Raw genomic sequence first — 24,479 nt, 5'->3', positions numbered from 1 at the left:
ACTGACTAGAAGCATCTTTAGAAATAATTTACAACACCATAAAATGAATTGCTAATCTTTCAGAGTGTATTCTTTAGCGTTGTTTTCGTTTGTATACCAGCCAAGAAGATCTATACCAATGAAGACACTGCTAAAATATTTTAGAAGCATAGTCTGATTTGAAAAGCTAAGTAGGAATATAAATCCTTTCTCAAACACGCAGTCACACTCTCTGCCGTTCTCTTGTGGTTTTGTTTTCATTGTCTCCTAGGGCAGTGTGCATGTATGTGATTAACATGTCCACAGCATGCACACCCACCAGCGTTCAGCTCTAGGACTCACAAGTGGGGACGTAAGGGCTACGGGGTATGTGTTGACTTGTACCAGCAGGCATTATTAGCCCTTATGATGAGCCCAGTATTGAAAGGGACACAGGTAATGATGTTGATAATTAACAAGAACATGATCTATTTGATGCCTAACTTTTGGGTAGTAACTTGAAGAAGTGGTAGCACAGTGCCCTGGGTAATGAAAGAAAGCTTTGGAAGTTCAGATGAAGCAATACAGGTATGTGTTGGAATAGGGGAGAGGGTTTTAATGAGACTTAAACTGTATCTCAAAGGTCGCTTGCATATCAACACGTGAATAATCTCATAGTCATCCATGTTACTGAAACACGACATTAGCTAAATTTCTCCCTGCTCAAAACCTTGACTTTCCAACTGATTAGTGAAAAAATATTAGACCTCTTGCCGTAATACCCAAGACCTCAAACTCATTATAATCTGCTCTCAGATTATCCTGTCTCATCTTCAAGATTTCTTTTCATGTACTTTAGATTTTAAAAAACTTGTTCCTGCTTGTAAATGATCCAAAATTCCCTAATCTGTACTTTTTTTTTTTTGATAAATTTATTTATTTATTTATTTTTGGCTGCGTCGGGTCTTCGTTGCTGCATGTGGGCTTTCTCTCGTTGCAGCAAGCAGGGGCTACTCTTCTTTGCGGTGCTTGGGCTTCTCACTGCGGTGGCTTCTCTTGTTGCGGAGCGCGGGCTCTAGGTGCACGGGCTTCAGTAGTGGCAGCAGGAGGGCTCAGTAGTTGTGGCTCGCAGGCTCTAGAGCACAGGCTCAGTAGTTGTGGCGCACGGGCTCAGTTGCTCCATGGCATGTGGGATCTTCCCGGACCAGGGCTCAAGGTCGTGTCCCCTGCATTGGCAGGCAGATTCTTAACCACTGCGCTACCAGGAAAGTCCCTGTACTTTGTTTTAAATTGGCCCTTCTGCTTGGACACCTTCCCCTGGTCTATGAATGCAAACCTCACCTCTTCTTCAAACCCTGTCTGAAATACCAGGTGCCTATGAAATCTTGCCTGATTTTTTTTGTGGGTTGGAGGTAATCATTTCCCTTCTCATTTTTGAAGCCTCTCATCATTCCTTTTTCAGCAACGTTTATTCCCACCCTCTCCTCTCCTCATATCATCTGCAGATAACTATTGGCCTGCTTATTTTTGGTCATTATCATAGAAATATTCAGTCCTCTAGCTTTCATAGACAAGTAATTTTTCAAAACGGGGACACTCAGTTTCTATAACTTTTTTGCTAACGTTAAAACTTATGTGCACAGACGTTAAAACTTATGTGCACAGATGCTGAGGTACTTACCATCTCTTATTTAATTTCATAGAAGGTAAGGAGTTGACACCAGGAAATGCAGGGAAGACAATATGAAAATAAGGACGTGCCTTTATACTGAAAACATGTGGCCAGTGGAAAACTCACAAGAGGCTGTTTTCATTTCATTGAGGACCAATGAAATTTTCATCTCATCTCTCTTCTCTGGGTAGACGTTTGGGAGCCACTATTTCAGTAGACTGTGAGCTTTGCCGGAGCTGATTTATCTTTGATTCCTAGTTTATCTTTGTCTTTCTCAGATAATCTTGGGTCTCTAAAAGCTTATTAAAAAAGGAAAAAAAAAAACCTGATTTGTAGCAACAGAGGCCACTAGTTGGGGGATAGTTTATTCAGAGATCTGACAGTTGTCTAAAATAACCAAACAAGAACATCAGTTCTACAAAAGCGTATTTGAAATGTGTATGAAAGTCAGCAGTAGACAGGGATCTTCTATCGCAGGGATCTTGCAGGGATCTTCATTCTCAAAGAGCAAAGTTTTTAAAATATTCCTAATTATGGCATTATATTTAATCTTTTTCTTATTCCTAAAATGTAGATATGGTTACTTAAATCACTAATACAAATATAGAAAAGCCAGAAATCATTTTCAAATTCTTGTTTTCTCAGTTCTTTTTCGAGTAACATTTACAAAACAAAACAAAACAAATTGATTTTAACATTAGGAAGAAAGACACTGATTTTTTTTTTTCAAATTTGTGCTATCCAATAGAACTTTGTTTAATGATGGAAATGTTCAATGATCTGCACTGTCTGATATGGTAGCCGTAGCCACACGTAGTTGTTGAGCAATAGAAATGTGGCTGGTGTGACTGAGGAACTAAATTTCAAGCTGTTCTCAAATATAGTTAAACTAAAATAGCCACATGCAACTGTTGGCTCCCATATTGGACAATGTGGCTTCAAAGGATTGACCGAGGAGTATTGGGCTGCGATTTGTGATACCGATTTGGATGGCATCCTATCAATTTTCTTAGTAAATCTGAGACACTTTAAAATGAACATTTTTTAAAATTATTCTCTAGGAAGTTGTATGCCTGTTAAAGGCTCTATTGACTTTTGAGCTACTTTTAGTCCTCAGATCACCACAAGCTTTTAAAATGCCAGTTCTCAATCCTTAAATTGCATTCTGTCCATTTCCTCCATTTTTATAGGTCTTCTTTGGTCTTTTAGATAATATGATCTTTGACTTAACGTGTGTATATACTCATACGCAAGTCCATACATATACACACACGTAGATAGCATAGAAGACATTTGTGAAGCTCAGGTGGAATGAGGGATGAGGCTTGTTTAAAATTTTTGAATGTTCCTTTCGTCTGAGCGTTACTATGAATAGAGAATATGAGCAAACAAATTGCCTGTTAAGATGATCTCGCTCCACCCACCCCCGCGGGGAAGGAGAACATCCACATTCATCAAGTCAAACCGGAACCTATCACACCTTTTTCCTGTTTCCCTGATTTGACAGAAAACCCATGTTCCGGCCTGAATGAAGAAACTTTTTTTCCTTAGCTGCCAGGATGACCCTCGCAAGAGAATTTTAAAGCTGCTTTTTCTTCTCTGAAGCCTTTCTGACCTTTTGTCCTCTTCTCCCTTTCCTAACCACACTGACCATTTAGTTGCCCCTTTCTTTTTAGTGGACTTGTGTGTGCTCGTGCATGCAGATGTGTAATCCAAGGGTCACGGTATTTGCTTTTGAAGAAACCAATATCGTGAAGATAGTAACAAGAGTGAAGGAAGTAGTAATTATTGCAGTGGTTACCATTTGTGGGGCACTTAGTAAGGTGCCAGGCATTAACTGAGCACTTTAAATACATTCTCATCTAATTCTTCTAAAGCGTTGTAGAAAAGGTATGATTATCTCAATTTTATAGGTGAGATAACTCCAACTTAAAGCTGGGTAAGTTGCCCGAGACCACACAGCTAGTCAGTGGCAGAACCAGATTTATTGGACTCCAAAGCCCATGATTTTACTGGCTAAAGAATAATTAAGATGTAGAGAGTAAAAAAACCCTTATTTCCCCAGAGTAGCATGGTGTGGTGGGAACAGCATTGTATGTGATGTGAAAGAGTTCTTGTTTTCATTTCCCCTTTGCCATTTTCATGGTGGCCTTAAACAAGTGCCTTAGTATCTCTTAAGTCTTTTTCTCCTTCTAATTTCCAATTCCCTCTTTCTAATTAATACCTTAGTGATAGACGATGAGATGTCCTCCATATGTTAATTCTGTACTACTTCCTCCTCTCTTCCCAAAATACCAGACTGTACTATGTAAAGACTTTCTAAACAGTTAGAGACACTTTTTTTTTTTTTTTTTCATTAGTTTGGTTTGACAGAGAATGCCGTCAGCTCACCCATAGAGAGTATGTTACAAGGTGCAGCTATTTGCTTTTATCTTTATTTCTAACCTCATTTCTCAACTCTCACCAAGGTTGTTTATATATTTGAAAAACTGTCCTTTTTTCCTTCTGGCTTTCACCTTTTTTTTTTTTTTTTTTTAATTTCACTTTAGTTTTCCCTTTTCACTTAGGACTCCTCCTTTTCAAGTCTGTACTATGTTCTTTTAAAGTTACATGACTACCATTTTGCCTATTTAACAATTGTTGAAATTATTAGTGCCAAATATTCCCCCGTTGTGATGGAGGAGGGCCGAAGGATATACATGGAGAATGGATGCTCATTGAGCATGTGGTAGGTGTCAGGTGTCCCATATGTGTTATCTCACTTTACTTTTGTATTGTCAATACAATAACAATGTGTGGTGAGTAATAAGGTAATATTAGTATTTCCATTTTATGGAAAAGAGGTAATATAACTTGCCCTACTTATATATATATATATAGCAAATAAGTATAGAGCTTGGGCTTGAGTCAATGTGTAGCTGTGTGTTGGGTAGGGCAGAGGGATAAGAATAAAAGCACAGGGTTCAGAAACATTTGTAAATTCTTAAAGTATATCTAGTGTTTGTATTTTGTTACATTTTTTAAGATTATATCCAACAGAAAGCAAATATCTTAAGTGTTCAGTTTAGAGTTTTGATACTTGTATAGTGTTGTGTAACCAAAGCAAGACGTAGAACACTTGCGTTGCCAAGGAAGCTCCCTCTACCCTTTCCAATGAAATCTTCCTTCATCTCCTCCATTCGGCTCTTGAACCAGTCCACTGAGCTTTTTATTTTGGATATTTTTTAGTTTTAACATTTCCATTTCTCTTCTTTGTCTTTTATTTCTTTGAGACTTTCTTGGCTGAAGCTTTCTGGTGTGTGTGTGTGTGTGTGTGTGTGTGTATTAATTGCTCATGGAAGCATTTTTTACGTGGCCTGCTTTAAAATCTTTGTCAAATAATTCTGAGATCTGTCATCTTGGTGTTGGCATCTGTTGATTTGTCTTTTCTCATTCAGTATGAGAACCTCCTGGTTCTTGATTATGAGTGATTTTTTTTGTTTGTTGAATCAAAACTTGGACATTTTCATTTTATGTTATGGGATGCTGAAAATTAAACCGTCTTGTTTTAGCCGGCTTTCTTTTTTTTTAATAAATTTATTTTTTATTTATTTATTTTTGGCTGCGTTGGGTCTTTGTTGCTGCGCGCGGGCTTTCTCTGGTTGCGGCGAGCGGGGGCTGCTCTTCATCGCAGTGCATGGGCTTCTTGCGGTGGCTTCTCTTGTTGCAGAGCACAGGCTCTAGGCTCGCGGGCTCAGTAGTTGTGGCTCGCGGGCTCAGTAGTTGTGGCTCACAGGCTTAGTTGCTCCGTGGCATGTAGGATCTTCCCGGACCAGGGCTCGAACCTGTGTCCCCTGCATTGGCAGGTGGATTCTTAACCACTGCACCACCGGGAAAGCCCTAGCCGGCTTTCTTTAACACCGCTCTGGCCAAGTGGAGTTTGAAATCCATGTTCCCCACTCTGAAGTTGATACCTGGTGGGTGGGGCCTCTCAGTTATTTATCACTGGGAGGTGGTGAAAGTCCTGACTCCCACCAGGCTTCCTCAACATCAGCCCAGGAAGGAGGGGCTGCCTGCTGTGGTGAGGCTGGAAGTCTAGCCTCCCCACATCTCAAATGACATTGCAGGGGTGGGGAGGTGGCCTCCTTACCAGCTGACAGAGATGAAAGTCTGGGCTGTCTACCTGGCCTTCTATGATGCCACCCAGTTGTGGGATTTGGAGTACCTTATTATAGCCTGGGGAGGGTGGGAGTCTGGGCTCCTCACTCAGCCTTTCATGAGGAGAAAAATCAGAGCAGATCATGTGTTTTCTGAAAACTTGGTTCAGTTCATATATATAGATAGAGATGTGTTTGGGCACTGGTTCATAATATGAAATCTGTTTCTTATAGTATCATGGATACAAATGTTTTAGTCACCATTGTAGACCACCTATTTCTTTATCAGTCTGATACCTGAATCCTCTAAAGCTTCATAGAACTTCTGAGTATATCTGCCTTTGTATTCTCTTCACGAAAGAGAAGAGTTAATGTCTGTGTGCCTTAGAGGTTGTCCAGAGCCTTCCCCTACTCTACTGATGGTGAAGTGTGTAAGTTAAGCATTATCTAAACGTCTTCTGTGTTTAGATTGTCTAGTCCAGGTATCATGGGTAGGAAGGGTGACTATCTGCTGTGGTTGTTACCCTTAAGCAGTCTCTGGGAATACTTGAAGGTTCCCTTAAAGTATTTTACAAAGAGGACATCGTCTCTGTAGACACGTGAGCTGGAGTGAGTGTGCTTCAGGTGGCTCGGAGCAGGCAGTGTCCCGACACAGCCACACGTGGTCTGAACACCTGGCTGAGATGGAGTCATCCAGGCCCAGCTCTGGCGGCCACACGGTAGCTGTCAAGGCTGCCGTCGGGCCGAATCGTGAGGATAATAGAGTGTGCGTTGGGGGTCCAACTGTTCACGTTCCGTATTTTTTTCCTCCTTCTCTCCTCATCAGCAGAGTGGCTTCCTCCTCTTGTTAGACTAAGGGATGCGTCTATTACTGGTCCCTTCCAGACTGGCTGGAAATGGGCATGTCCTCTTTTAATGCCTCCGAGTTACCCATTTGGAAGTTTGTGTTTTACCATGTTCTTTTTTTTTTTTTTTTTTTTTTTTAATAAATAAATAAATTTTAAAAAAGATGGCATTGGGATAAATAATAGCTGTCTTTTTTTTTTTTTTGGTCTACTGTATGCCAAGTACTTTATTTTTGAATTTTTGAATTTTATTTTGTTTATTTTTTTATACAGGTTCTTATTAGTTATCCATTTTATACATATTAGTGTATATATGTCAGTCCCAATCTCCCAGTTCATCCCACCACCACCACCCCCCCCCCCCGCCACCGTGTTCTTTTTGATGGTAAGAAAAAGACTTCAACCTGTATTTACAAATGTTAAGCTTCGACATATATTTGCAGAACCACATTTAGCTGACCAAGGAGAGGTTTGGAAGTCATATTCTGTCTCCTCATAGCCTGACCCAAATGATAAAATCAAACATAATTTAGCTTATTTAAATTGCCTGGGAGTGGGGGAGTGCAGAATAAGTCAGAGGCGAGTTCCTCAAAGATCCATGAGTTCTTCTTTGATGATAAAGTGAAGGGGGCTGGGGTTCTTGGACCGCAGGGTCCTCCAGAACATGGTTCCACTCTACCCTAGGACAGGGCTCACTCAGCAGACTTATTTTTGTAAAGGGCCAGCTAGCAAATATTTTAGTCTCTGCAGACCATATGGTCTCTGTCACCACTACTCACCTCCACCATTGTAGCAAAAGAGTGGTCATAGACAATATATAAATAACATGGCTGTGTTCCAATAAAACTTTATTTATGGACACTGACATTTGAATTTCATCTATTTTTAGGTCACAAAATATTCCTTTAGGTTTTTTCCCAACCATTTAAAAATGTAAAAATTATTCTTGACTCACAAGGCATATGTAAACAGGTGGTAGGCTGGATTTGGCCCATGGGCTGACATTTGCTCACCCCTGCCATAGAAGATGTCCACTGGACAGGCTCCTTTGCCCAAATAGACATTGTGCTTCCTGTCCGCTAGCTTAACCCAAGCTTATGTTCCTGAGACATTTCTGGTACATTGCTTTATTTTCATGTTAAAACATTAGTGACCTGACACTCATGAACACATCCTTACTCGTTCGCGCAAAAGTTTTTGTGAGTATTCTGGGCACCAAAGGCCCCCAGATGAATTAAGACTTTTGCCCTCAGGTCTTTACAGTGGAAGACCTGGATTGAGTCTACCTATGATGATAATTTTCTTGATAACAACATGCATTCTTAATGTACATCTTCCTTGCTAAGGTGGTATTATACTTAGGTAAGCTTTCTAAGTCATAATGGGAGTTATGAAACCCTTCTAAGTCATAATGGGAGTTATGAAACCCAGACTGTAATGTTTCGCTAGGATTTCAGTTTTCTTAATTTTCTCCATAAGGAAGAGCTAAGCAATCATATGTAACGGGTTAAAATGGAATCATATGTTAGTTTGGAATGGTTCATCTGAATGTTAGAGAACACCTGATTCAGAGTGGCTTAACAACTAAGGGATTATTTCTCTCCCAGAGCCCCAAGTCCAGAGGGAGGCAATTACAAACATAGATTGAGTAGCCCAGTGATGGCAGAGCCAGTGTGGCTGTTAGCCTCTTGGCTTTCACTCATGTTTGGAGCCCTATTGTCACAGAAGGTCTATAGCAGCTCTAGATAACACATCAGCATTCAAGGCAGAGAGAGGGAAGGAAGGGTGGTATCAACATCTGTTCTCTCTTGTCAGTTCCAGGACTGTCTTTTTATCCATCTGTTTAGGTCCCATTGGCAGGAACCTGTCAGCAGCCACTTGTAGCTGCAAGGGAGGCTGGAGAATTGAGTTTTGACTTTGTAGACATGCTGTGGGAGGTGGCAAGGAGGAGAGCATTGGGAATGTTTAGCCACCAGAATTGTCTCCTGCAAAGGGTGGGAGGCCTTTTGTGATGCCCGGATTACTTCTAGAGAGTAGAGTTCTGCCGGATTTGAATCCAGAATATAACGAATAAGGCACTTCCCTTACTTAAACAGATATTTGGAGAGTGTCTGCTATGTGAATATTATATGTGAGAGATGTACGAAACAAGGGCCATGTCCTCCAGGAACTTTTTCTCTAGCTAGAAGCAAGAAATATACATGAAATGATAAACAATCTATCTCAATTCTAATAGCTAATAATGGGGATTGGAGTATATTTGTGTTATAAGGTCATGTATTCATTTAGCAACGTATATGAGGTGCCAAATACGTGCAACTTAGTCTTTGCAGGTACACAGATGAATAACACTGTTTCTGTTCTGCAGAAGGCAGTCAAGTGAAACAGCAGTTCCGGGACAGCTCTGTGGTTCCGTGATTTACCATATCTTTGAATTATCCAATTAGGTTGGAAGCAACTCTTATTTGCTCTTTTGAAAAATAAGATCTAAGCTACTCATAAGAAGGGAATGGCAGTCAGTAGGATTGAATCAGTATCTTTCCATCATACCTCTGCTCATTCTGTAAGCAATGATTCAGCATAACTGTACGTTAGTCATTTGGCTAGGCCCTGGGCTTGTAAAGCTCAATAAGAAGTCGCTTGCTTCATGGGGCTCCTAGTTATAGGGTAGGCAGACATGTTAATAAATACTTGCAATGCATGGTGTATACACACACACACACCAGATTTAATAAGAAAAAGAGACATTGTCAACATTGCTTAGGAGGCTATAATGCATACAAAATCAGTTAAAGCTTCACAGGGGAAAGAAGAAAGAGCATTTCTTATTTCCGGAAGGGTTATCCATGCAAATAAGGGAAGGGAAGAGTATAGTATGGAGAAAGATCAATCCTGGCAAAGCAGAGAAGCACAAGACATCTCAGGAGCTGCAAGCAGCGTCTGTGTGTTGGTAGAAACGTAGGGGCAGGAGCCAGAGCAGCGCCACTGGGGGTGTTTGCACAGCATCTCTGTTCACAGTGATGCTGGGAATAAAGGACCATTCAGCTTGAATGAGGCTCTGTCCCTTGTCTCGCTACAGGGAGAGTGTGGCGTGGGTGGGGACTGAAAGGGCTGGGAAGCTGCATGACTTCTTGGCAAGTACGATCCACTTGTTCTTACAAATGAACGTTGCGATGCCAGCACATCCCTCAGCTCTTCTTGAATCATCTTGAGATGAAATGAAGCCTGGCACTTTGGCATAGTCTGTTACTGTGACCTAAGTCCCATCGGAATGGGACCCCTCAGAGGTCAGGGCCAGGAAGGCCCGGGCTCGCTTCCAGCAAGTGAAGCATGTCTTCTGCCAGTCAGGCTGGGGCCCATTTTGGAGAACATGCCCTTTCCAAGAACATTTTAAAGTAATCTGATACCATTGAGCTATTATGATCTATTATATTTTTTTAAAAAAGAAAGCAAAAAACGTGTTATACCTGAAAATCACAATAAGATGATTGAAAGAAGAATAAAAATACTTTTGGAACTTTCCACTTAACAGAGGCAATAGGGAGGTGAAATGAGAGGGAGTCCATTTTTGGTTTTTTGTTTTAAAATTTTATTGTAGAATATAACAAAATTGATCACTGTAACCATTCTTGAGTGTGTGATTCAGTGGCATTAAATATATTTATATTGTTGTGCAACCATCACCACTATCCATCTCCAGAACTTTTTCATCAACCCAAACTGAAACTCCATACCAAGCAATAAGTCCCCATTCTCCTCTCCTCCAGCCCCTGGTAACCACTGTTCCACTTTGTCTCCATGAATTTGACTGTTCTAAGTACCTCTCATAAGTAGAATCATACAATACTTGTCCTTTTGTGACTGGCTTATTTCAATTTGTATAATGTCTTCAGGGTTCATCCCTATTGTAGCGTGTATCAGAATTTTATTCCTTTTTAATGCTGAATAATATTCCGTAGTACATACATACGGCATTTTGTTTATCCATTTATCCATCGATGGACATCTGGGTTCTTTCCACCTTTTGGCTCTTGTGAATAATGCTGCTATAAACATGGATATACAAATATCTGTTCGAGTCCCTACTTCAATTCTTTGGTTGAATTGCTGTATCAAATGGTAATTCTATTTTAATTCTTTTCTTTGAGGAATTCGCCATATGGTTTTCCACAGAAGCTGTCCCATTTTACATTCCCACCAGCAATGCGCAAGGTTTTCAGTTTCAGAGGGAGTGGGTTTTCGCACATGAAAAAAAGACGGTGCCTTCGAATTGGCATCTCAAAACAATGCTAAAACGTGTATTTGCATGAGGAATTTTCTCTAGGTTTTTAAAAGAGCAACATTTATAAAATCTGGTCTTTAACTCCTCATTTTAAGAGCTCACCGTTAGCAACTTTAACATTAAAGCAACAGTGGCAGCCCTTCAGGTAAAGACCACAAGCAGCCTGCAGTGTCAATTCAATAACTAGAAATCCATAGGGCACAAGACTGGTTGGGAAGATCAGGGAAACAAGAAGGTCTCAAAGCTGACCTGTGAGCTGCTGAGCCCATTAAATTGAATAAATAACTTTAGTAAAAACAAGAAAGGGTAGTGATGAGGATAGAGACGAGAAAGCAAATGGAGGCACCTTTTACATGATGAACAAAGAGATGGAGGTCACAGCGTGTAAGAGGCCATTTAAAAGTGGCTTGAAAAAAAAAAAAAAGTCGCTTGATTTATAAACATTAGGGACATGAAATGTCAGGGAAAACGAAACAAAGCCTGTCAGAAATGGTTTTAAACAAATAAACCCAAACACAAAAACTGAAATCAACTGCAGGATTTGCAGGCGTGGAGGGAACAGCTGTGGAGGATTAAACTATATGTGTGAAGAACGTGACATGTGTAGAAAGTCAAAATGCCATAACCCACCTCATGTCTATAGAGATCTTCCATTTTGTACACTTAGTATTTACTAGCAGAGAAAAGATACCTTTTGATGTAAGGCATAGTTGTGTAAAGGCAGAATATTGGTGGTTCGTTCAGCAGCTGAACAGATGTTTCTCCAGTGCCTGTTATGTGACCACTTCTGGACTGGGCAGTGGAGATGGAGCTGGCAGTTGTGGTCGGTGAAGCAGACAGGTCAATTAGACAGACATCCTCAGACAGGGGATGAAGCAAGCACCAGGATGCCAGAAGCTCCTAAAAGGCTTTCTGAAGAAGTCTGAAAAGACACGTGGGCTGAGTAGGAGTTTACTTCCCAAAGAAGGAAGCAAGGTTGAGGTGGAGTAGAACTTCCTTCTAGGAGGAGGGACCAACATGAGCAAAAGTGAGGGAAGTACGAGAGTCTGATGGGTGGGGAGGTGATGGCAGAGGAGAACAGGAGGTGCTGGAAGCTATCAGCAGCTCAGTGATATTCCTAGGCCATGAATTTCAAGGCAGGAAGCAGCTGGGAATCATGCTGGAGTAAGATCAAAGATAACACACTTTTTTCTTTTCCTCACTAATCTCTAAATCTGTCCCATGCCCATCCGCCACCTCCCGACACAGGCTCACCTCTTTTTAATAATCACAATTTTAGTATGTTTAATTGAAGATTCATTGTAAGTAGGCTGATCTTTGGAGATGGGGAAGCTGATTGGTGTTAACAGTAATTAGCCTCACGCTCTCATAGGTTTTCTTCTTTTTCTACCACTGCCTGAATTGGGCATTGCGGTTGGTTCTCCAGCATCTATTCCACCCCTGCCTTGTTGAGTAACAGCGATCTGGTTTGGGGACTTGACCTTAGCTGAAGGTCAGCTGGTTTAAGGGTAATCCTATCTCTACTGCCAGGGTTTTAGTTCACTAACGGATGTGTGTGATTCACTTTGGGCCAATGAGAAAAGATCCAAGTTTGGAGGAGGATTTGGGGAAGAAAACTATGGTCAGTCAAGCTGTCTCTATTGCTAGATGAGAACCAGAAGCTTGTAGCTCTAGTGCCATGTGGGGACCCAGGCTTAGGATAAAGGTGATGTTATGGATAGCAAAATAGAAAGATGAAAAAGAGTCCTTGATGGCACCGTTGAACTTGGAAATCAGCTAACTCAGAACTTTTCCCATTACTGGGCTTCCTCTCCTGAAAGATAATGATTTTCCTTACTGCTTAATCTATTTTGGATTTGTTCATCTGAAACTTGAAATCATCTGCAACCTAAATGATACGTGATCTTTGTGGCCTTCAGTAGACACCTGTATGACTTTATGACTATAACCCTTTGAGCCTCATTTCCCTTGTCTGTGAAATGAATATAATTATGTCTCAGAGTTTTTCATGAAGATTATTTGAGACCCACCACAAGTCTGAGGGAAGAGGCATGAACTAATACATGCTGAGTGCCTACGAGGCACCATGAAATAGACTGGTCCTTGTTTTAGGAAGCTTAAAGGCTAGAAGAGAAATTCAGATAATTTTGATATAAAAGAGTTTAAATAGGGTCCCATGCATATGGATCTTTGTACAATACGTTTTTTAAGGTCATTCGTACAATGTTGAATACTTGCCATTCCAGGCACATGACCAAATCTGAAGAGTTGGTATTTAAACCAAAACCTGAAGGATGAGTAGAGGTTAGGTGAAGAATGGGGAAGAACAGTTCAGGCAAAGAAACGTTATATACAAAGTCCAGAGGGGACAGATTATGCACGGCCTTGTTGGCCATGTTAAAGATTTTTGAATAATCTGGGTGTAAAATGAAGCCATTAGAAAGTTGTTTTTTTTTTTACTTTTTTATTAAGGAAAATTTCAACATAGACAAAAGTGGAAGAAGTAGTATAATAAATCCCCATGAATCCACCAATTAGCTTCAAGAATTATCAACACGGCCAATCTCATCTCATCTATATCATTATCTTGTCCCCCATCCATTTTTTGTACAGTAGGTCCTTGTTGGCTATTTATTTTAAATAAAGCAGTGTATATATTTCAATCCCAAACTCCCTAACTATCCCTCCCCTCCAGGTAACCATAAGTTCATTCTCTAAGTCTGTGAGTCTGTTTCTGTTTTGTAGCAGAAGTCTCTTGAACTAACCTATACATTTTTAAATGGGATTGCGGGGGTCCAGCGAGGAAGAGCAGTTGGGCTGGTCACATTCTGGGGGAGAGAGGTGAGTAGCTTGGACCAGGGTGATGGCAGTGGAGGTGTGGAGTGAAGTAGGTGGATGGGAGCAGCATTTTGAGTGTAGTGCTTACTGGCTCTGGTGATAGATACAAGGGATGTGGTGACTTATGGAGAGAGTGTGTCAAGGAGGACTCTTCAGTTTCTGTGTGAGTAACTGAAGACAGGAGAAGGTGAATATTTTTTGGTAGAAAAACCAAGCTTCGGTGTGAACATGTTAATAAGTGTGAGATCTGTGATACACTGACATTGGGATGTTGAGTCACAGTCTTACATCTGAGGCTCATGAGAGAGGTCTCTCTGGGATGGATTTAAAATTTGAGAGTCATGGTCAGGTTGATTGCATCAGAAGTGCTGGGAATGGATGGGACCTGTTAAGGGAGGAGTGGAGAGTGGGAAAAGAACGCCTGACTACTTCTGGGAAGTCTTCCCTCGTCTCTCAGGTGTAAAATATTCTTTCACAAGCCTGATCAAGAGAAAAGAAAGCCCTGGGGTGCTAAGTAAAGGGAAGAATTTTATAATCCCAGACGTCCTCTAAAGGGGAAGAATGCTGAGAAAGGGGGAGACTGAAGATCCTGGGTAAAAGGAAATTAATGATGAAGTGGAGTCTCGAGGGAGATGGGAGGGGATTGGAGGTTCTGGCCTTAAATCCTCTGAGACCAAAGGGAAGGGGATAAGGATGGAAGTTTAGCTACATTTGAAGGCTTGAGGGTCACAGGGAGATGAGAGAATTCTCCACCAGAGACCTCAAAACACACATACCAGCTATATGTACATACATGTGTGCACATTCACTCACACACACCCATTGGTTCATGGATGTCATCCAGGGGGAATGTATGTTTCCTATAACATTCCCCGCTATTTCTTTGATAGTCATGGGTACACAGGAGAAACTCCTATGTGGAATGAATAAATATACTCAGTATGAGCTTTAGATTTTATTTGTGAGGGTATCTGCGTTAAAGGATGTGGAGAGATAAGGTGAAAATAGGAAGCTATTAGGCTTGGCTCCCTTCAACTCTCCACTCTGACCTTTCCTTCTTTCATGGAGGAGTAGTAACTGTTTTAAAACCACTAGTTCTTTGTTTCTTGTCTGCCTCTTCTATTGGATTGTGAGTTCTTTGAAGCTAACATCTGTCATATATAAATCCGTGCTTGCAGGACCTGGTCCAGGAACGGCACACAGTAAGTGCTCAGTAAATATTTGTTGAATGACTGCAAGAGGGTGGACTTGAGTGGATGCTTGAAGAATAGAGAAGATTCAGAAATGGGGGGAGGGAATGAGCAGTTTTCCAGATGGAAGCAGAGATACACACTAAACTGCAGGGGTTGAAATGATTGCATGGGTGGAAGGCAGTACCCAAGTTGCCTGATTTGGTATTGTCATCTGTAATGTGGGGATTAGTTGTTTGCTCAAGGTCAAACAACTTGGAACTGATGGTTCCTGGATTTGTACTCTAGTCTTTCTGACTTCAAAGCTCAGGATTTCCCACCATACCGTGCTCCCTCTTCACCAAATCATTTCCCATAATTACGACCCCCACCTCTCAACTTGGAGATGCCTTGTATCTTCCCACATAGGCCAGATGAAATATTGTCTTTCGCGGACACCTCCTTTATAGGATCTGTTTTCTGAGTTTAGATTTTTTTCCTCTTTCCTAGCTCTCCACTGCGGTTTGAACCCACGGGGTATTGATCACCCTGCCCGTGCTGAAGGTATTAAACTGCAAATTGAAGGTGAAGGTGTTGATTCTCACTCTATTAAAAACAAAAATTTCCAGAAGGTGCTTGACCAAAAAGGAACCCCCAAGCGACTGCAGGCAGAAGCCGAGACGGCTAAGGTAGGTAATAAGCCAGTAAGTTAAGGAGATTCTGAAGCTGCAGCTTTGCTATTTTGTGGTCCAGCCCCAGATGAGAACCGATGGTGCTTTCGTTAATTAGCGTTGTATCTTCAGTTAAAGAAACACTGCTCCTCGATTGCAGGTAATGAGAAATGAAAATATTGACCGCCTCCCCTTTAGAGTGAAATTGAAACACATTTGTGGTCAGTTTCATCGCATGAGGCTCTGAGGATGGTATAGAATGAGCTACAGGGAAGAGTGCCTTGGAATTAAAGCTGAAAGATTTGTTTGCCAGGCTCAGATTTATCATTTTATGATATTGGACAAGTCCTGTGACTTTTCAAGCCTCAGATTTTTCACCTATAGAATGGGTATCAGAAAAACTCCATCCTCCATTAGGTTGAACAGATGAAATAATATTATGTATGTGGAAGTGTTTTGTAAAAGGCCCAGTTGGCTGCATGAGTATGAGGGGGCTTTTTGCTGACAATCACAATAACAAGTAATATTTTGTTAAATATATACATATATGCCAGGTACTGTTTGAAGGACTCTTGATATACTGGCTTATTGTCTCCCTGTAACAATTCTATGAGGTAGACAATAGTAAACAAGACCCTAATTAAGAAAGGTATAATTGTTTTATTCTGTTGCAGGATACTTTGTTCTTTTAGTCTTTTAGCCTAGATGTTGGTATAAAACACACCTTGGTAAACTGGGAGGATGGATGATTCTTTAGTAAGAGCAGCGTCTTTCAAAGGTTTTCTGCAATGGAACTGGCACTATATGGGTTTTTGTCTGCAATCAGTAAAGATGCTCTTGTTGGAGGTGTATATTAGTTTGCCCCTTGGAAATTGAGAGGACTAATCTTCGTGTGGTTATTTGATTTCTCCCTTGTGCATTTCCTTCAAAGGAATTTCCTTTCAAATGTTGGTTGAGTGGATGAATATGTGCATGCCTTGGAAAGCAAACGTTGCAATCATCCAAGAAAAACCTTAAGTAGAAAGGTCACTTGGCTGTCATACAATAACCACCACTCCCCCCAAAAAAATGCCTTCCAAAATCAGATGTGAATTTTTCTTCTTTATCTGTAGTTTTGAACAATTACCATGGCTGCTTCCCTTCTTTAGTGTGGATAATTAAAAACTGATGACATAATGAGTGTCTGTGTGTCTGTGTTGTAGGGAGTGGGGAATGGTTAGCAAGGAAGATATTGCAGATATTTTGCACTAGATATTGTAGCTGAGAGAAAGTGCACCTTATAGGAAACTGGTTGATTATTGAGGTTTGGTCTGTAAGAGGAGTTGGGAATAAGTGAGCCCTATTATGACATCTAAATCCGATCAGCCAGTGGTGACATCTTGAAAGAGTGAGAAAAAAATGTCTTAAGGGTCTTCTTTAACTAGGAAGATAAATGATTTGTCTGAGTAGGATCTTTTCAAAGAGATGCTTAAAATATTAAAAATTAGAGTGGAGAAAAAGAAAGCAAGTTATTGACATTTGCCTGATTTAATTCACCTTTCAACATGTCCAGATTCTCTTTTATTTGCACAACAGATTGGTGATATAAGAAGTTTGATTCAAACCTGATAGGATTTGATAACTTCTGAATTATTTGGAATGTGTGCAATTGTAGTAAACCCTGAATTTTCATGTCAGTAGCACCTGCCTTTGCCTCTAGATCACCTTACGTTTGCTTTGCTGAAAACCTACTTCACTGAGAATGTAGTTGTCCATAATGAACCTTTCCTCAGGAATAACCTACAGCTGGAAACCACACTTATCTGAGTTTGTCCAGATCACCTACAATGAAACCGCCAAACAGGGTTGAGAGGGGATTCTGAATGTCTTCACATTGACATGTTTAGGAGTGAACAGACGAGGAGCTCTTGTTACAAAGTATTTATTTTTTCATGCAGGACTTGATGACAATGGTGGTTGCTGGGGGGACAAAATAAAAAGAGCTTGATTACTGCAGACCTGCAGTGTCACATACCCTGGAGATTCTGAGCCACAGACAATGTGAACATATTCTGTGCATGTACAGACACATTGAAATGTGCCCTCCTGTTGCACTTAGAGGGTTATTGCAGCTGTGAGTCATCCTTTTTCCTTGGGTAAATAATTGAATCTCTGGTAACTTGACCTACTCTAAACTTACTGTAAAAAACCTCTGGCTAGAAATGCATGCACTTAAAGCCACTCACTAGTGTAAGTTGGTACAGATTTTCTGGAGGACAGTCTGATAGAGTTATCAACATTTTAAATGTGTATAAGTTTTGAGCCAGTAATTCCCTCTCTCGGAACTTGTCCTAAGGAAATAATCATCCAGATGTGCAAACATGGCTGTAGGAGAATGGTCACTCTAGCAATGTTTATAATATGAAAACAATGTCCTTTCATAGGACATTGGCTCAAGAAACTGTGTGTTCGTGGAATGGAATAGAGTTCTCCCTTTATAAGGGTGAGGGAGACCTATGTGTATTTATCCTAGTCTATTCAGGCTGCTATAACAATACCTTAAACTAGGTGACTTATAAACAATAGAAATTTATTTCTTACAGTTATGAAGGCTGGGAAGCTCAGGATCAAGGTGCCACCAGATTGAGTATCTGATGAGAGCTTGCTTCCTGGTTCATAGACAGTCATCATCACACTGTGTCCTCACATGGTGGAAAGGGACCAGGAATCTCTCTGGAGTCTCTTTTACAAGGGCACTAATCCCATTCATGAGGGCTCCACCCTCATCACCTAAAGGGACCTCCCAAAGTCCCCTCCTTCTAACACTATCACATTGGGGGTTAGGTTTCAGCATGTGAATTTTAGGGAGACACAGACATTCAGTCTATAGCAGTGTTTATGTGGGAAAATGAGTATGCTGCTATTTTAGAGTGGGGAGGGGAGGGAGAAGGGCAAGTTAACTGCATACTGTGTAAAACGTTCCCATTTTCGTAAAAATATCTTTTCTCTGTAAAAAGGCATCACCGAGTCTGAAAGAGTTCATTCCACAGTTTGAGCAGCAGTTTACATCTGGAGCTGAGATTATGGGGAAAACTTTCTTTTTCTGCACTTGAGTTTTTTTGTTTTTTTTTAAAGATATGTACCCTTCCAAGCATATTTATTTTAAAGCCCTTTTCAGATTGCCCCATTAACTTAAGCAGCTCATCCATGACTTTTCCTGTTTGTTGAGTCTGTATTCTGCCTTTGAGGGTGCTGTCTCTCCTCCCGTGGCTCCTAATTCTTGCTGGTTATTTGCCAAGGGGGAGTTATCTCGGGGACTATGCATGCCTTGGGTTGTGGAGGCCATTTGGTGAGGTGCTTTTGTAGTCTTTGTGCTGCTGAAGCAAGCACTGATGAGGTGCTTTTGTGTTTGTCCCTTCCTGAACTTTCTGGGATGTAACAGCTTTGACCAGGTGTTTAATTATGTTTCAATTTGATGTTCTCTTTGCTGACTGACTATACAAATCAAGTCCCCCCAGATGTGCTCTCCCATCTGCAGGCTTCACGCAGGAACCTGGTTCTAGCACGCTATCATGCCTGTGGGTTCTGCCACTTTTGGTCTGGCCAAGTTGGGCTTTGAAACCAATCCCTCTTCCAGATCTCCAGCAGGCATACTGTGCTTCAATCCTCCTCATTGCTGTGGGCTCCTGGCACCTAGAGATGTCTCTTTGGCCTTATATAAATTTAAAAATATATTTTCTAATATCTTTAAGTTTTTAGAGCCAGAGAGGGGATTGTATAGCACAAGTTTAATCTACCGTCTTGACCCTGAAATTTACATTGCTTTCATAGTTAAAAAATATCTCTATCGCTACATATCTTTGGAAAAATCATCCTTTTTGTTTCTTTATCTTAAATGTGATTTGGCACCCTTGGCCCCAGTTACTCTAAAGACTAGGGCCCTGATTCCAGAAAGAGGTTATCGGTGCTATGAGTTGCCGTCAGCTCTTATAGACAAAAGAGAAGTCAATAGAGAACCAAGCTCACTTTGTTTTTTTTGTTTGCTTTTTTTTTTTTGGCTGCACCGCATGGCATGAGGGATCTTAGTTCCCCAACCAGGGATCGAACCCGTGCCCCCCCTGCAGTGGAAGTACAGAGTCTTTACCACTGGACCGCCAGGGAGCTGGACCCCCGAGCTCACTTTTAAGCCTATTATTAGGTAGCATAGAGTCTAGTTGGAAAAAAAAAAAAAAGAAAGAAACAGATCCAATTGAATTGTGGATTTGCAAAAGCGATTTACCATTGGGAGTGCTAAATGCCGGTGAGGACTTAGGAATTCAGAGAGTATGCATGCCATACCACAGCTGCAGTTATAAGTTCAAAATGCAAAAACATGTTGACTTAGCTTTACAGGTGGATACCAGGCAAGAGATAGTACGTATAGCATTTCCTCTCATCGGGAGGGCCAGAAGGTATGAAGGTACACAGCTGCTTCTGTTCCTTCACCCACACAGGGGTACCTACAACTGCCACAGATGAGAGCCAAGGTGAGGATGAGTTTCCTTGACTCAGAGAAGGCACAGCCTCTTTTTCCCACCATTCTTTTTACCATTCTAGTCATGTGGGCCCAAGGCTATCTCACAGGTCCTGTAGACCAGGTGTGGTCCACATAGCAGTTTTCAAGGAAGCAGCGCTGTGAGCCCCTGGGGTCCTTCCCGGACAGGCCTGAGGTTAATGAACCCTTCCTTCCAGAGCAGTAGGCATGGGGCTGCCAGAGGGTAGGTACTCCAGGAGAGGAAGAAATGCACCTATGCTGTGAAATACGGGTAACATTCAGATATGCAGTAGTGAGAATGGAAGGCGTCCTTAGCAATGGTGTGACCACAGACATCTTCAGGTGCTCTCGGCAACAGTCTCCTTGAGTCCAGGTTTGTGTTGCGGAAGATGAGGTTGGAACAGTAGGTTGGGGCCCAGTCGTATGGGATTTGAATGCTAGGAGCGTAGATTTGTTTTCTATCTGCACCATCCAATATGGTAGCCACTAGCCATGTGTGGCTATTAAATCCATTAAAAATGAATAAAATGAAAAATTGTTTCCTTGGTCACACCAGCAAAATTTCAGGTGTTCTGCATGTGTCTAAGGATTACTGTCTTGGAAAGCACAGACATAGAACATCACAGAAAGTTCTGTTGGACAGGCTGCTCTGGTTTGTGGAAGCCATTGAAGTTTTCTGGGTATAGGAGTGAGTAAGATGAAAAGATGGAATTGTGTGATCTGACCCTTGTCCTTGGGCCTGGGGGGACATGTGCTTCAATCATGAGAAAAATGTGGAAAGGGGAGTCTGTTTTGAAAGTGATATCCCTAAATGCTCTGATGGTTGGAATTTGAGTTTCCATGGCAACTCAGGCTATGGAATAGGACCAGCCCATCAGCAAACAGTATCCTGGCTGTTGACCTTGGAATTCTGGAATGTGTCCTCACAAGTGGCCTAAATACAGCATTGGGAAGCTAGAAACTCTTCGCTTCTAGACTTGCTTTTCTAGGTGCTTATGAGGAAACGTACCCTGTGTTTTCATGCCTATGAAGTAAGGGTTTCATAAGGTTAATCTTTATTTTTTCTTGCCAGCAATGTTAATTCACCAGAGCCTGTAAAGTGGTGAATCAGAGTAATGATCAAGAGTCTTGGTGGCTTTTTGTGTGTCCCTCTTATATGTGTCACTGCCCCCTTTTTATTTATAAAATCTCTGTTTTGCAGCTGAGAAAACAAAGAATTTGAATGGCTTGCCAAAACTTAGTTTCTGGCTAAAAATTGGAGGAAGATGAAGTTCACATCTAAGTACAATGACCCTGAAACCATGATTTTTTTCATTCCTTTAACATTAAATGTACAAATGATTTATTTATTTGAAAAGAAAATATAATCTGATATACTGAGAATCTGGCCAACTAGGCGAAAGAAGAGGTTAAAACGCTGCCTGTATTCTGCCTTTCTTGGATAGAAACACAGCAGATCTTTATTGCTCTATTACATAAGGGAGAAGCAGCGCCAGCATCCAAAACAGTGAATAATTGCCTGCATTTGGCTTTGGGATGCATTCTGTGAATCTTTGGCAGCAGATAGCCTTTTCTCATTAGGCTAATATTAGATTTAGTTTGTGTTTCTTTGGCATTGAGTTAAAGGAGCTGGCCTGGAATTTTGTGTTGGAGGCAGGAGGAGGAGAAAGCCTGGTGCTTTGGGTAAGTCACAGGTGGATAAATGAGAGTTGACTGGAGGGCCGCTGGTGGACGTTTGTAAGAGTGGGCAGGAAGCAGTAATCTGGGATTGAAATGGAAAGTTCAAAGAATTTTGACTTGGGTTAAAGATGAAGGGTGGATTGTACTTAACCTTGATCAAATTACATGGCTCAGCTGTCTCTGAGAAGGTCTGTAGCAATTTGGGGATAGAATGATCTAATTCTTGGCTCTCTGTATTTCTTGGCTTGGGGATCAAGAGTGTCTCCAAAAGAAGCTGCCAACCCAATATAATGTCACCAATGATAGGAAAGGACATAATGCATGGGAAACATAATGATGAGCACATCCTTAGTTAAGAATTGTCAGGGGTCAGAACAAGAGAGACAAGCCAGAATGACTTCATGCTATGTGAGTTCAGCTCCCCTCAACCCACCCCATATATGCACTGGGCATTTGGAAAGAAAGAAACTGCAGTTAACCCATATTTGAAAAGGTAAGCATTTATTACCAAAGTGTTGAGCTCTGAAAAGTGTAACAGTAGAGCATGTATTTGAGCCACCGTTTCATGGTACAATCAACCAAGAAGGAACCTTAGGGAACATCTGACTACCTGATTTATTTCATAGGTGAGGATGAGAATATATGGCTTCTCCAAAATCTTGAAGCTAGTAGTGGCATAGCCTAGCCTAAAACATAGTAATTCTGATCCATGGCCACTGCTTTCCACTCTGTTGTGCTGACAAATCTTATACAAAACAACAAGTGCCTGCAGCCATTTGGTTAATATTCCTTTTCTTGTGTACCAGGACTGTAGTACGTGCCGTTTGAAGATGCAAAATGGAAAGTTGCATCAGGGGAGGTGGAACCCCTATCAGTGGGTGGATCAGAGCCCAGTTACAATTCCATCGACAGTTTTGACACAGAGAAGATAGGCCTCTGGAAGAAGGCATTTGAGTTCTAAGCGTGGCTTGTCTGGTAGCACTCTGCCCAAATGCTTTTCTCTTCCAGCCTGAAATGCTGGAGATCAATATGTAAACCTTTCAACCATGGCAGCAGTTAGAATCATAACAGTCAGAACTGATTGAGAGATTTCAGAATTGTATGCATCTATATAAAGGCAAGGGTATAATTTGTACCTAAGAAAGAGACAGACATAAGTGGCACACAGGACAGCAGTGAGCTTCTTCTGTAGTTGTGTTGAAAAGACTCCCAGTCCTTGATGGGTGATGCTGGAAAAGCCAAGAGGTATCTAAAAGCCCTGGTCAACTCAGCTGAGTGAAGAACTCAAGAAGCAGATAAAGTAGAACTTGAGAGAGAAGCTTGAGGCCGAGTAAGATGAACGGCAGAAGGTGGTGGAAGAAAGCAGGGTTGGGCCTTTGCTCACACAGCTAGAAGGCTGATGCTAGCTCCTGGTGAGGGGCACCGTCGTTCAACAGACACACACCATCTCTGAGCATATAGTGTCACCCTCTTTCTCTCTACATACACACCAGATGCTAAAACGTTTTATAAAATCCATATTATTAAGATTTTTAAGTATATCTTTGCTTTCCCTGGTATCCTATGTCATAGTTGCTGTTGAACTGTGAAGACTTGGACTCAGGTGACCATTTAGAACAGGGGTGTGCAAACTTTTGCTGTCAAGGGCCAGATAGTAAATGGCTCTGCGTGGTGGATGTTGTAGTCCCCACGTGACTTTGAGGAAGTGGATGCATTTCACTGAGACACTTACAGGGGCACCTGTGGTTTAGATGCACATCTTCACTGCTCCACATTGGCTCGGCTGTGCCTCAGCCGATGGGAGGAGCTGGGCCACTCAGCTTTAGACACTGCACACCCAGCATTCTGGAGCAGTGTTGGGGGAGGGTGAGAGGTGGACAGGGTACTTGAAATCATTTTTTAAAAACACCTTGCTTTCTCTTCTTTCTTATCTATAAATATACAAATGGCTACTGCTTATGTTCTATTTGGATATAAACTGCCAAAAGTTAATAGTTGTGAAGGGAAAAAAACATGGTAATAAGTAATACAGCATTTTAAACTGCCCTGGCATCACTCATACCTTGAGAAAAAGAGAGTATTCCATTATGTAAAAAAAAAAAAAAAAATGCGAATTGCACAGCCAGTTCTGTTGTTTAGAGATCGATTATTCATCAGCACGTTGTGTCCAGTCATTCTACCCCCACTGCGTATTCTGAAGTCCACGCGTGTTCCACCTCCACTGCCATCACCCGGGTCGACCTCATCATCTCTTAACTGGCTTCCACTTCACCCCTGCCCTCCTGTGATCCGTTCCCCACACGGTGGTCTTGAATCAAAGGATACCACTCACCAGCTTAGCGTCCTTAATGGTTTTTCCTAGCACTTAAAGTGAAAATCCAGACTCATTCCCACGGTAGGAACCCAAGATACTTGGGCCGTGCTTGACCTCCCTAATCCCACCTCACATCAGGCTTTCCTCTGGTTGTCTGAGCTCCAGACATACCTGTCTTTCTGTTTCTCGAATATACCAAGGTCATGCTCTCTTGAGCGCATTCATACTTGCCATCCAGTCTGCCTGTATTTGCCCCATTGATCATTGCATCACTGGTTCCTTGTCACGTAGGTCTCAGTCAGATGTCCCTCTGCAGAGAAACCTGACCACTCCAGTCACACTGTCTGACATCACTGTTCGTCCTCCATAGAGCTTCTTCCTGTCTGAAATCATCCTATTTA

General features: G+C 41.5%; 1 protein-coding gene across 1 annotated transcript in view; it reads left to right on the top strand.

Annotated features, from left to right (window-relative positions):
• SAMD12 (sterile alpha motif domain containing 12) overlaps positions 1-24,479 on the top strand; it is a 411,525-nt gene that overhangs the window by 23,482 nt on the left and 363,564 nt on the right. The window contains exon 2 of the mRNA XM_068525945.1: positions 15,411-15,589. Within this exon, the coding sequence (XP_068382046.1) occupies positions 15,411-15,589 (179 nt within the window). The remainder of the gene's footprint in view (positions 1-15,410; positions 15,590-24,479) is intronic.

The sequence above is a fragment of the Eschrichtius robustus genome, chromosome 17, assembly GCF_028021215.1.
Source record: "Eschrichtius robustus isolate mEscRob2 chromosome 17, mEscRob2.pri, whole genome shotgun sequence".
Taxonomy (NCBI): domain Eukaryota; kingdom Metazoa; phylum Chordata; class Mammalia; order Artiodactyla; family Eschrichtiidae; genus Eschrichtius; species Eschrichtius robustus.
The sequence above is the reverse complement of the archived record's forward strand: the minus strand, read 5'-3'. Positions and strand labels throughout refer to the sequence as shown.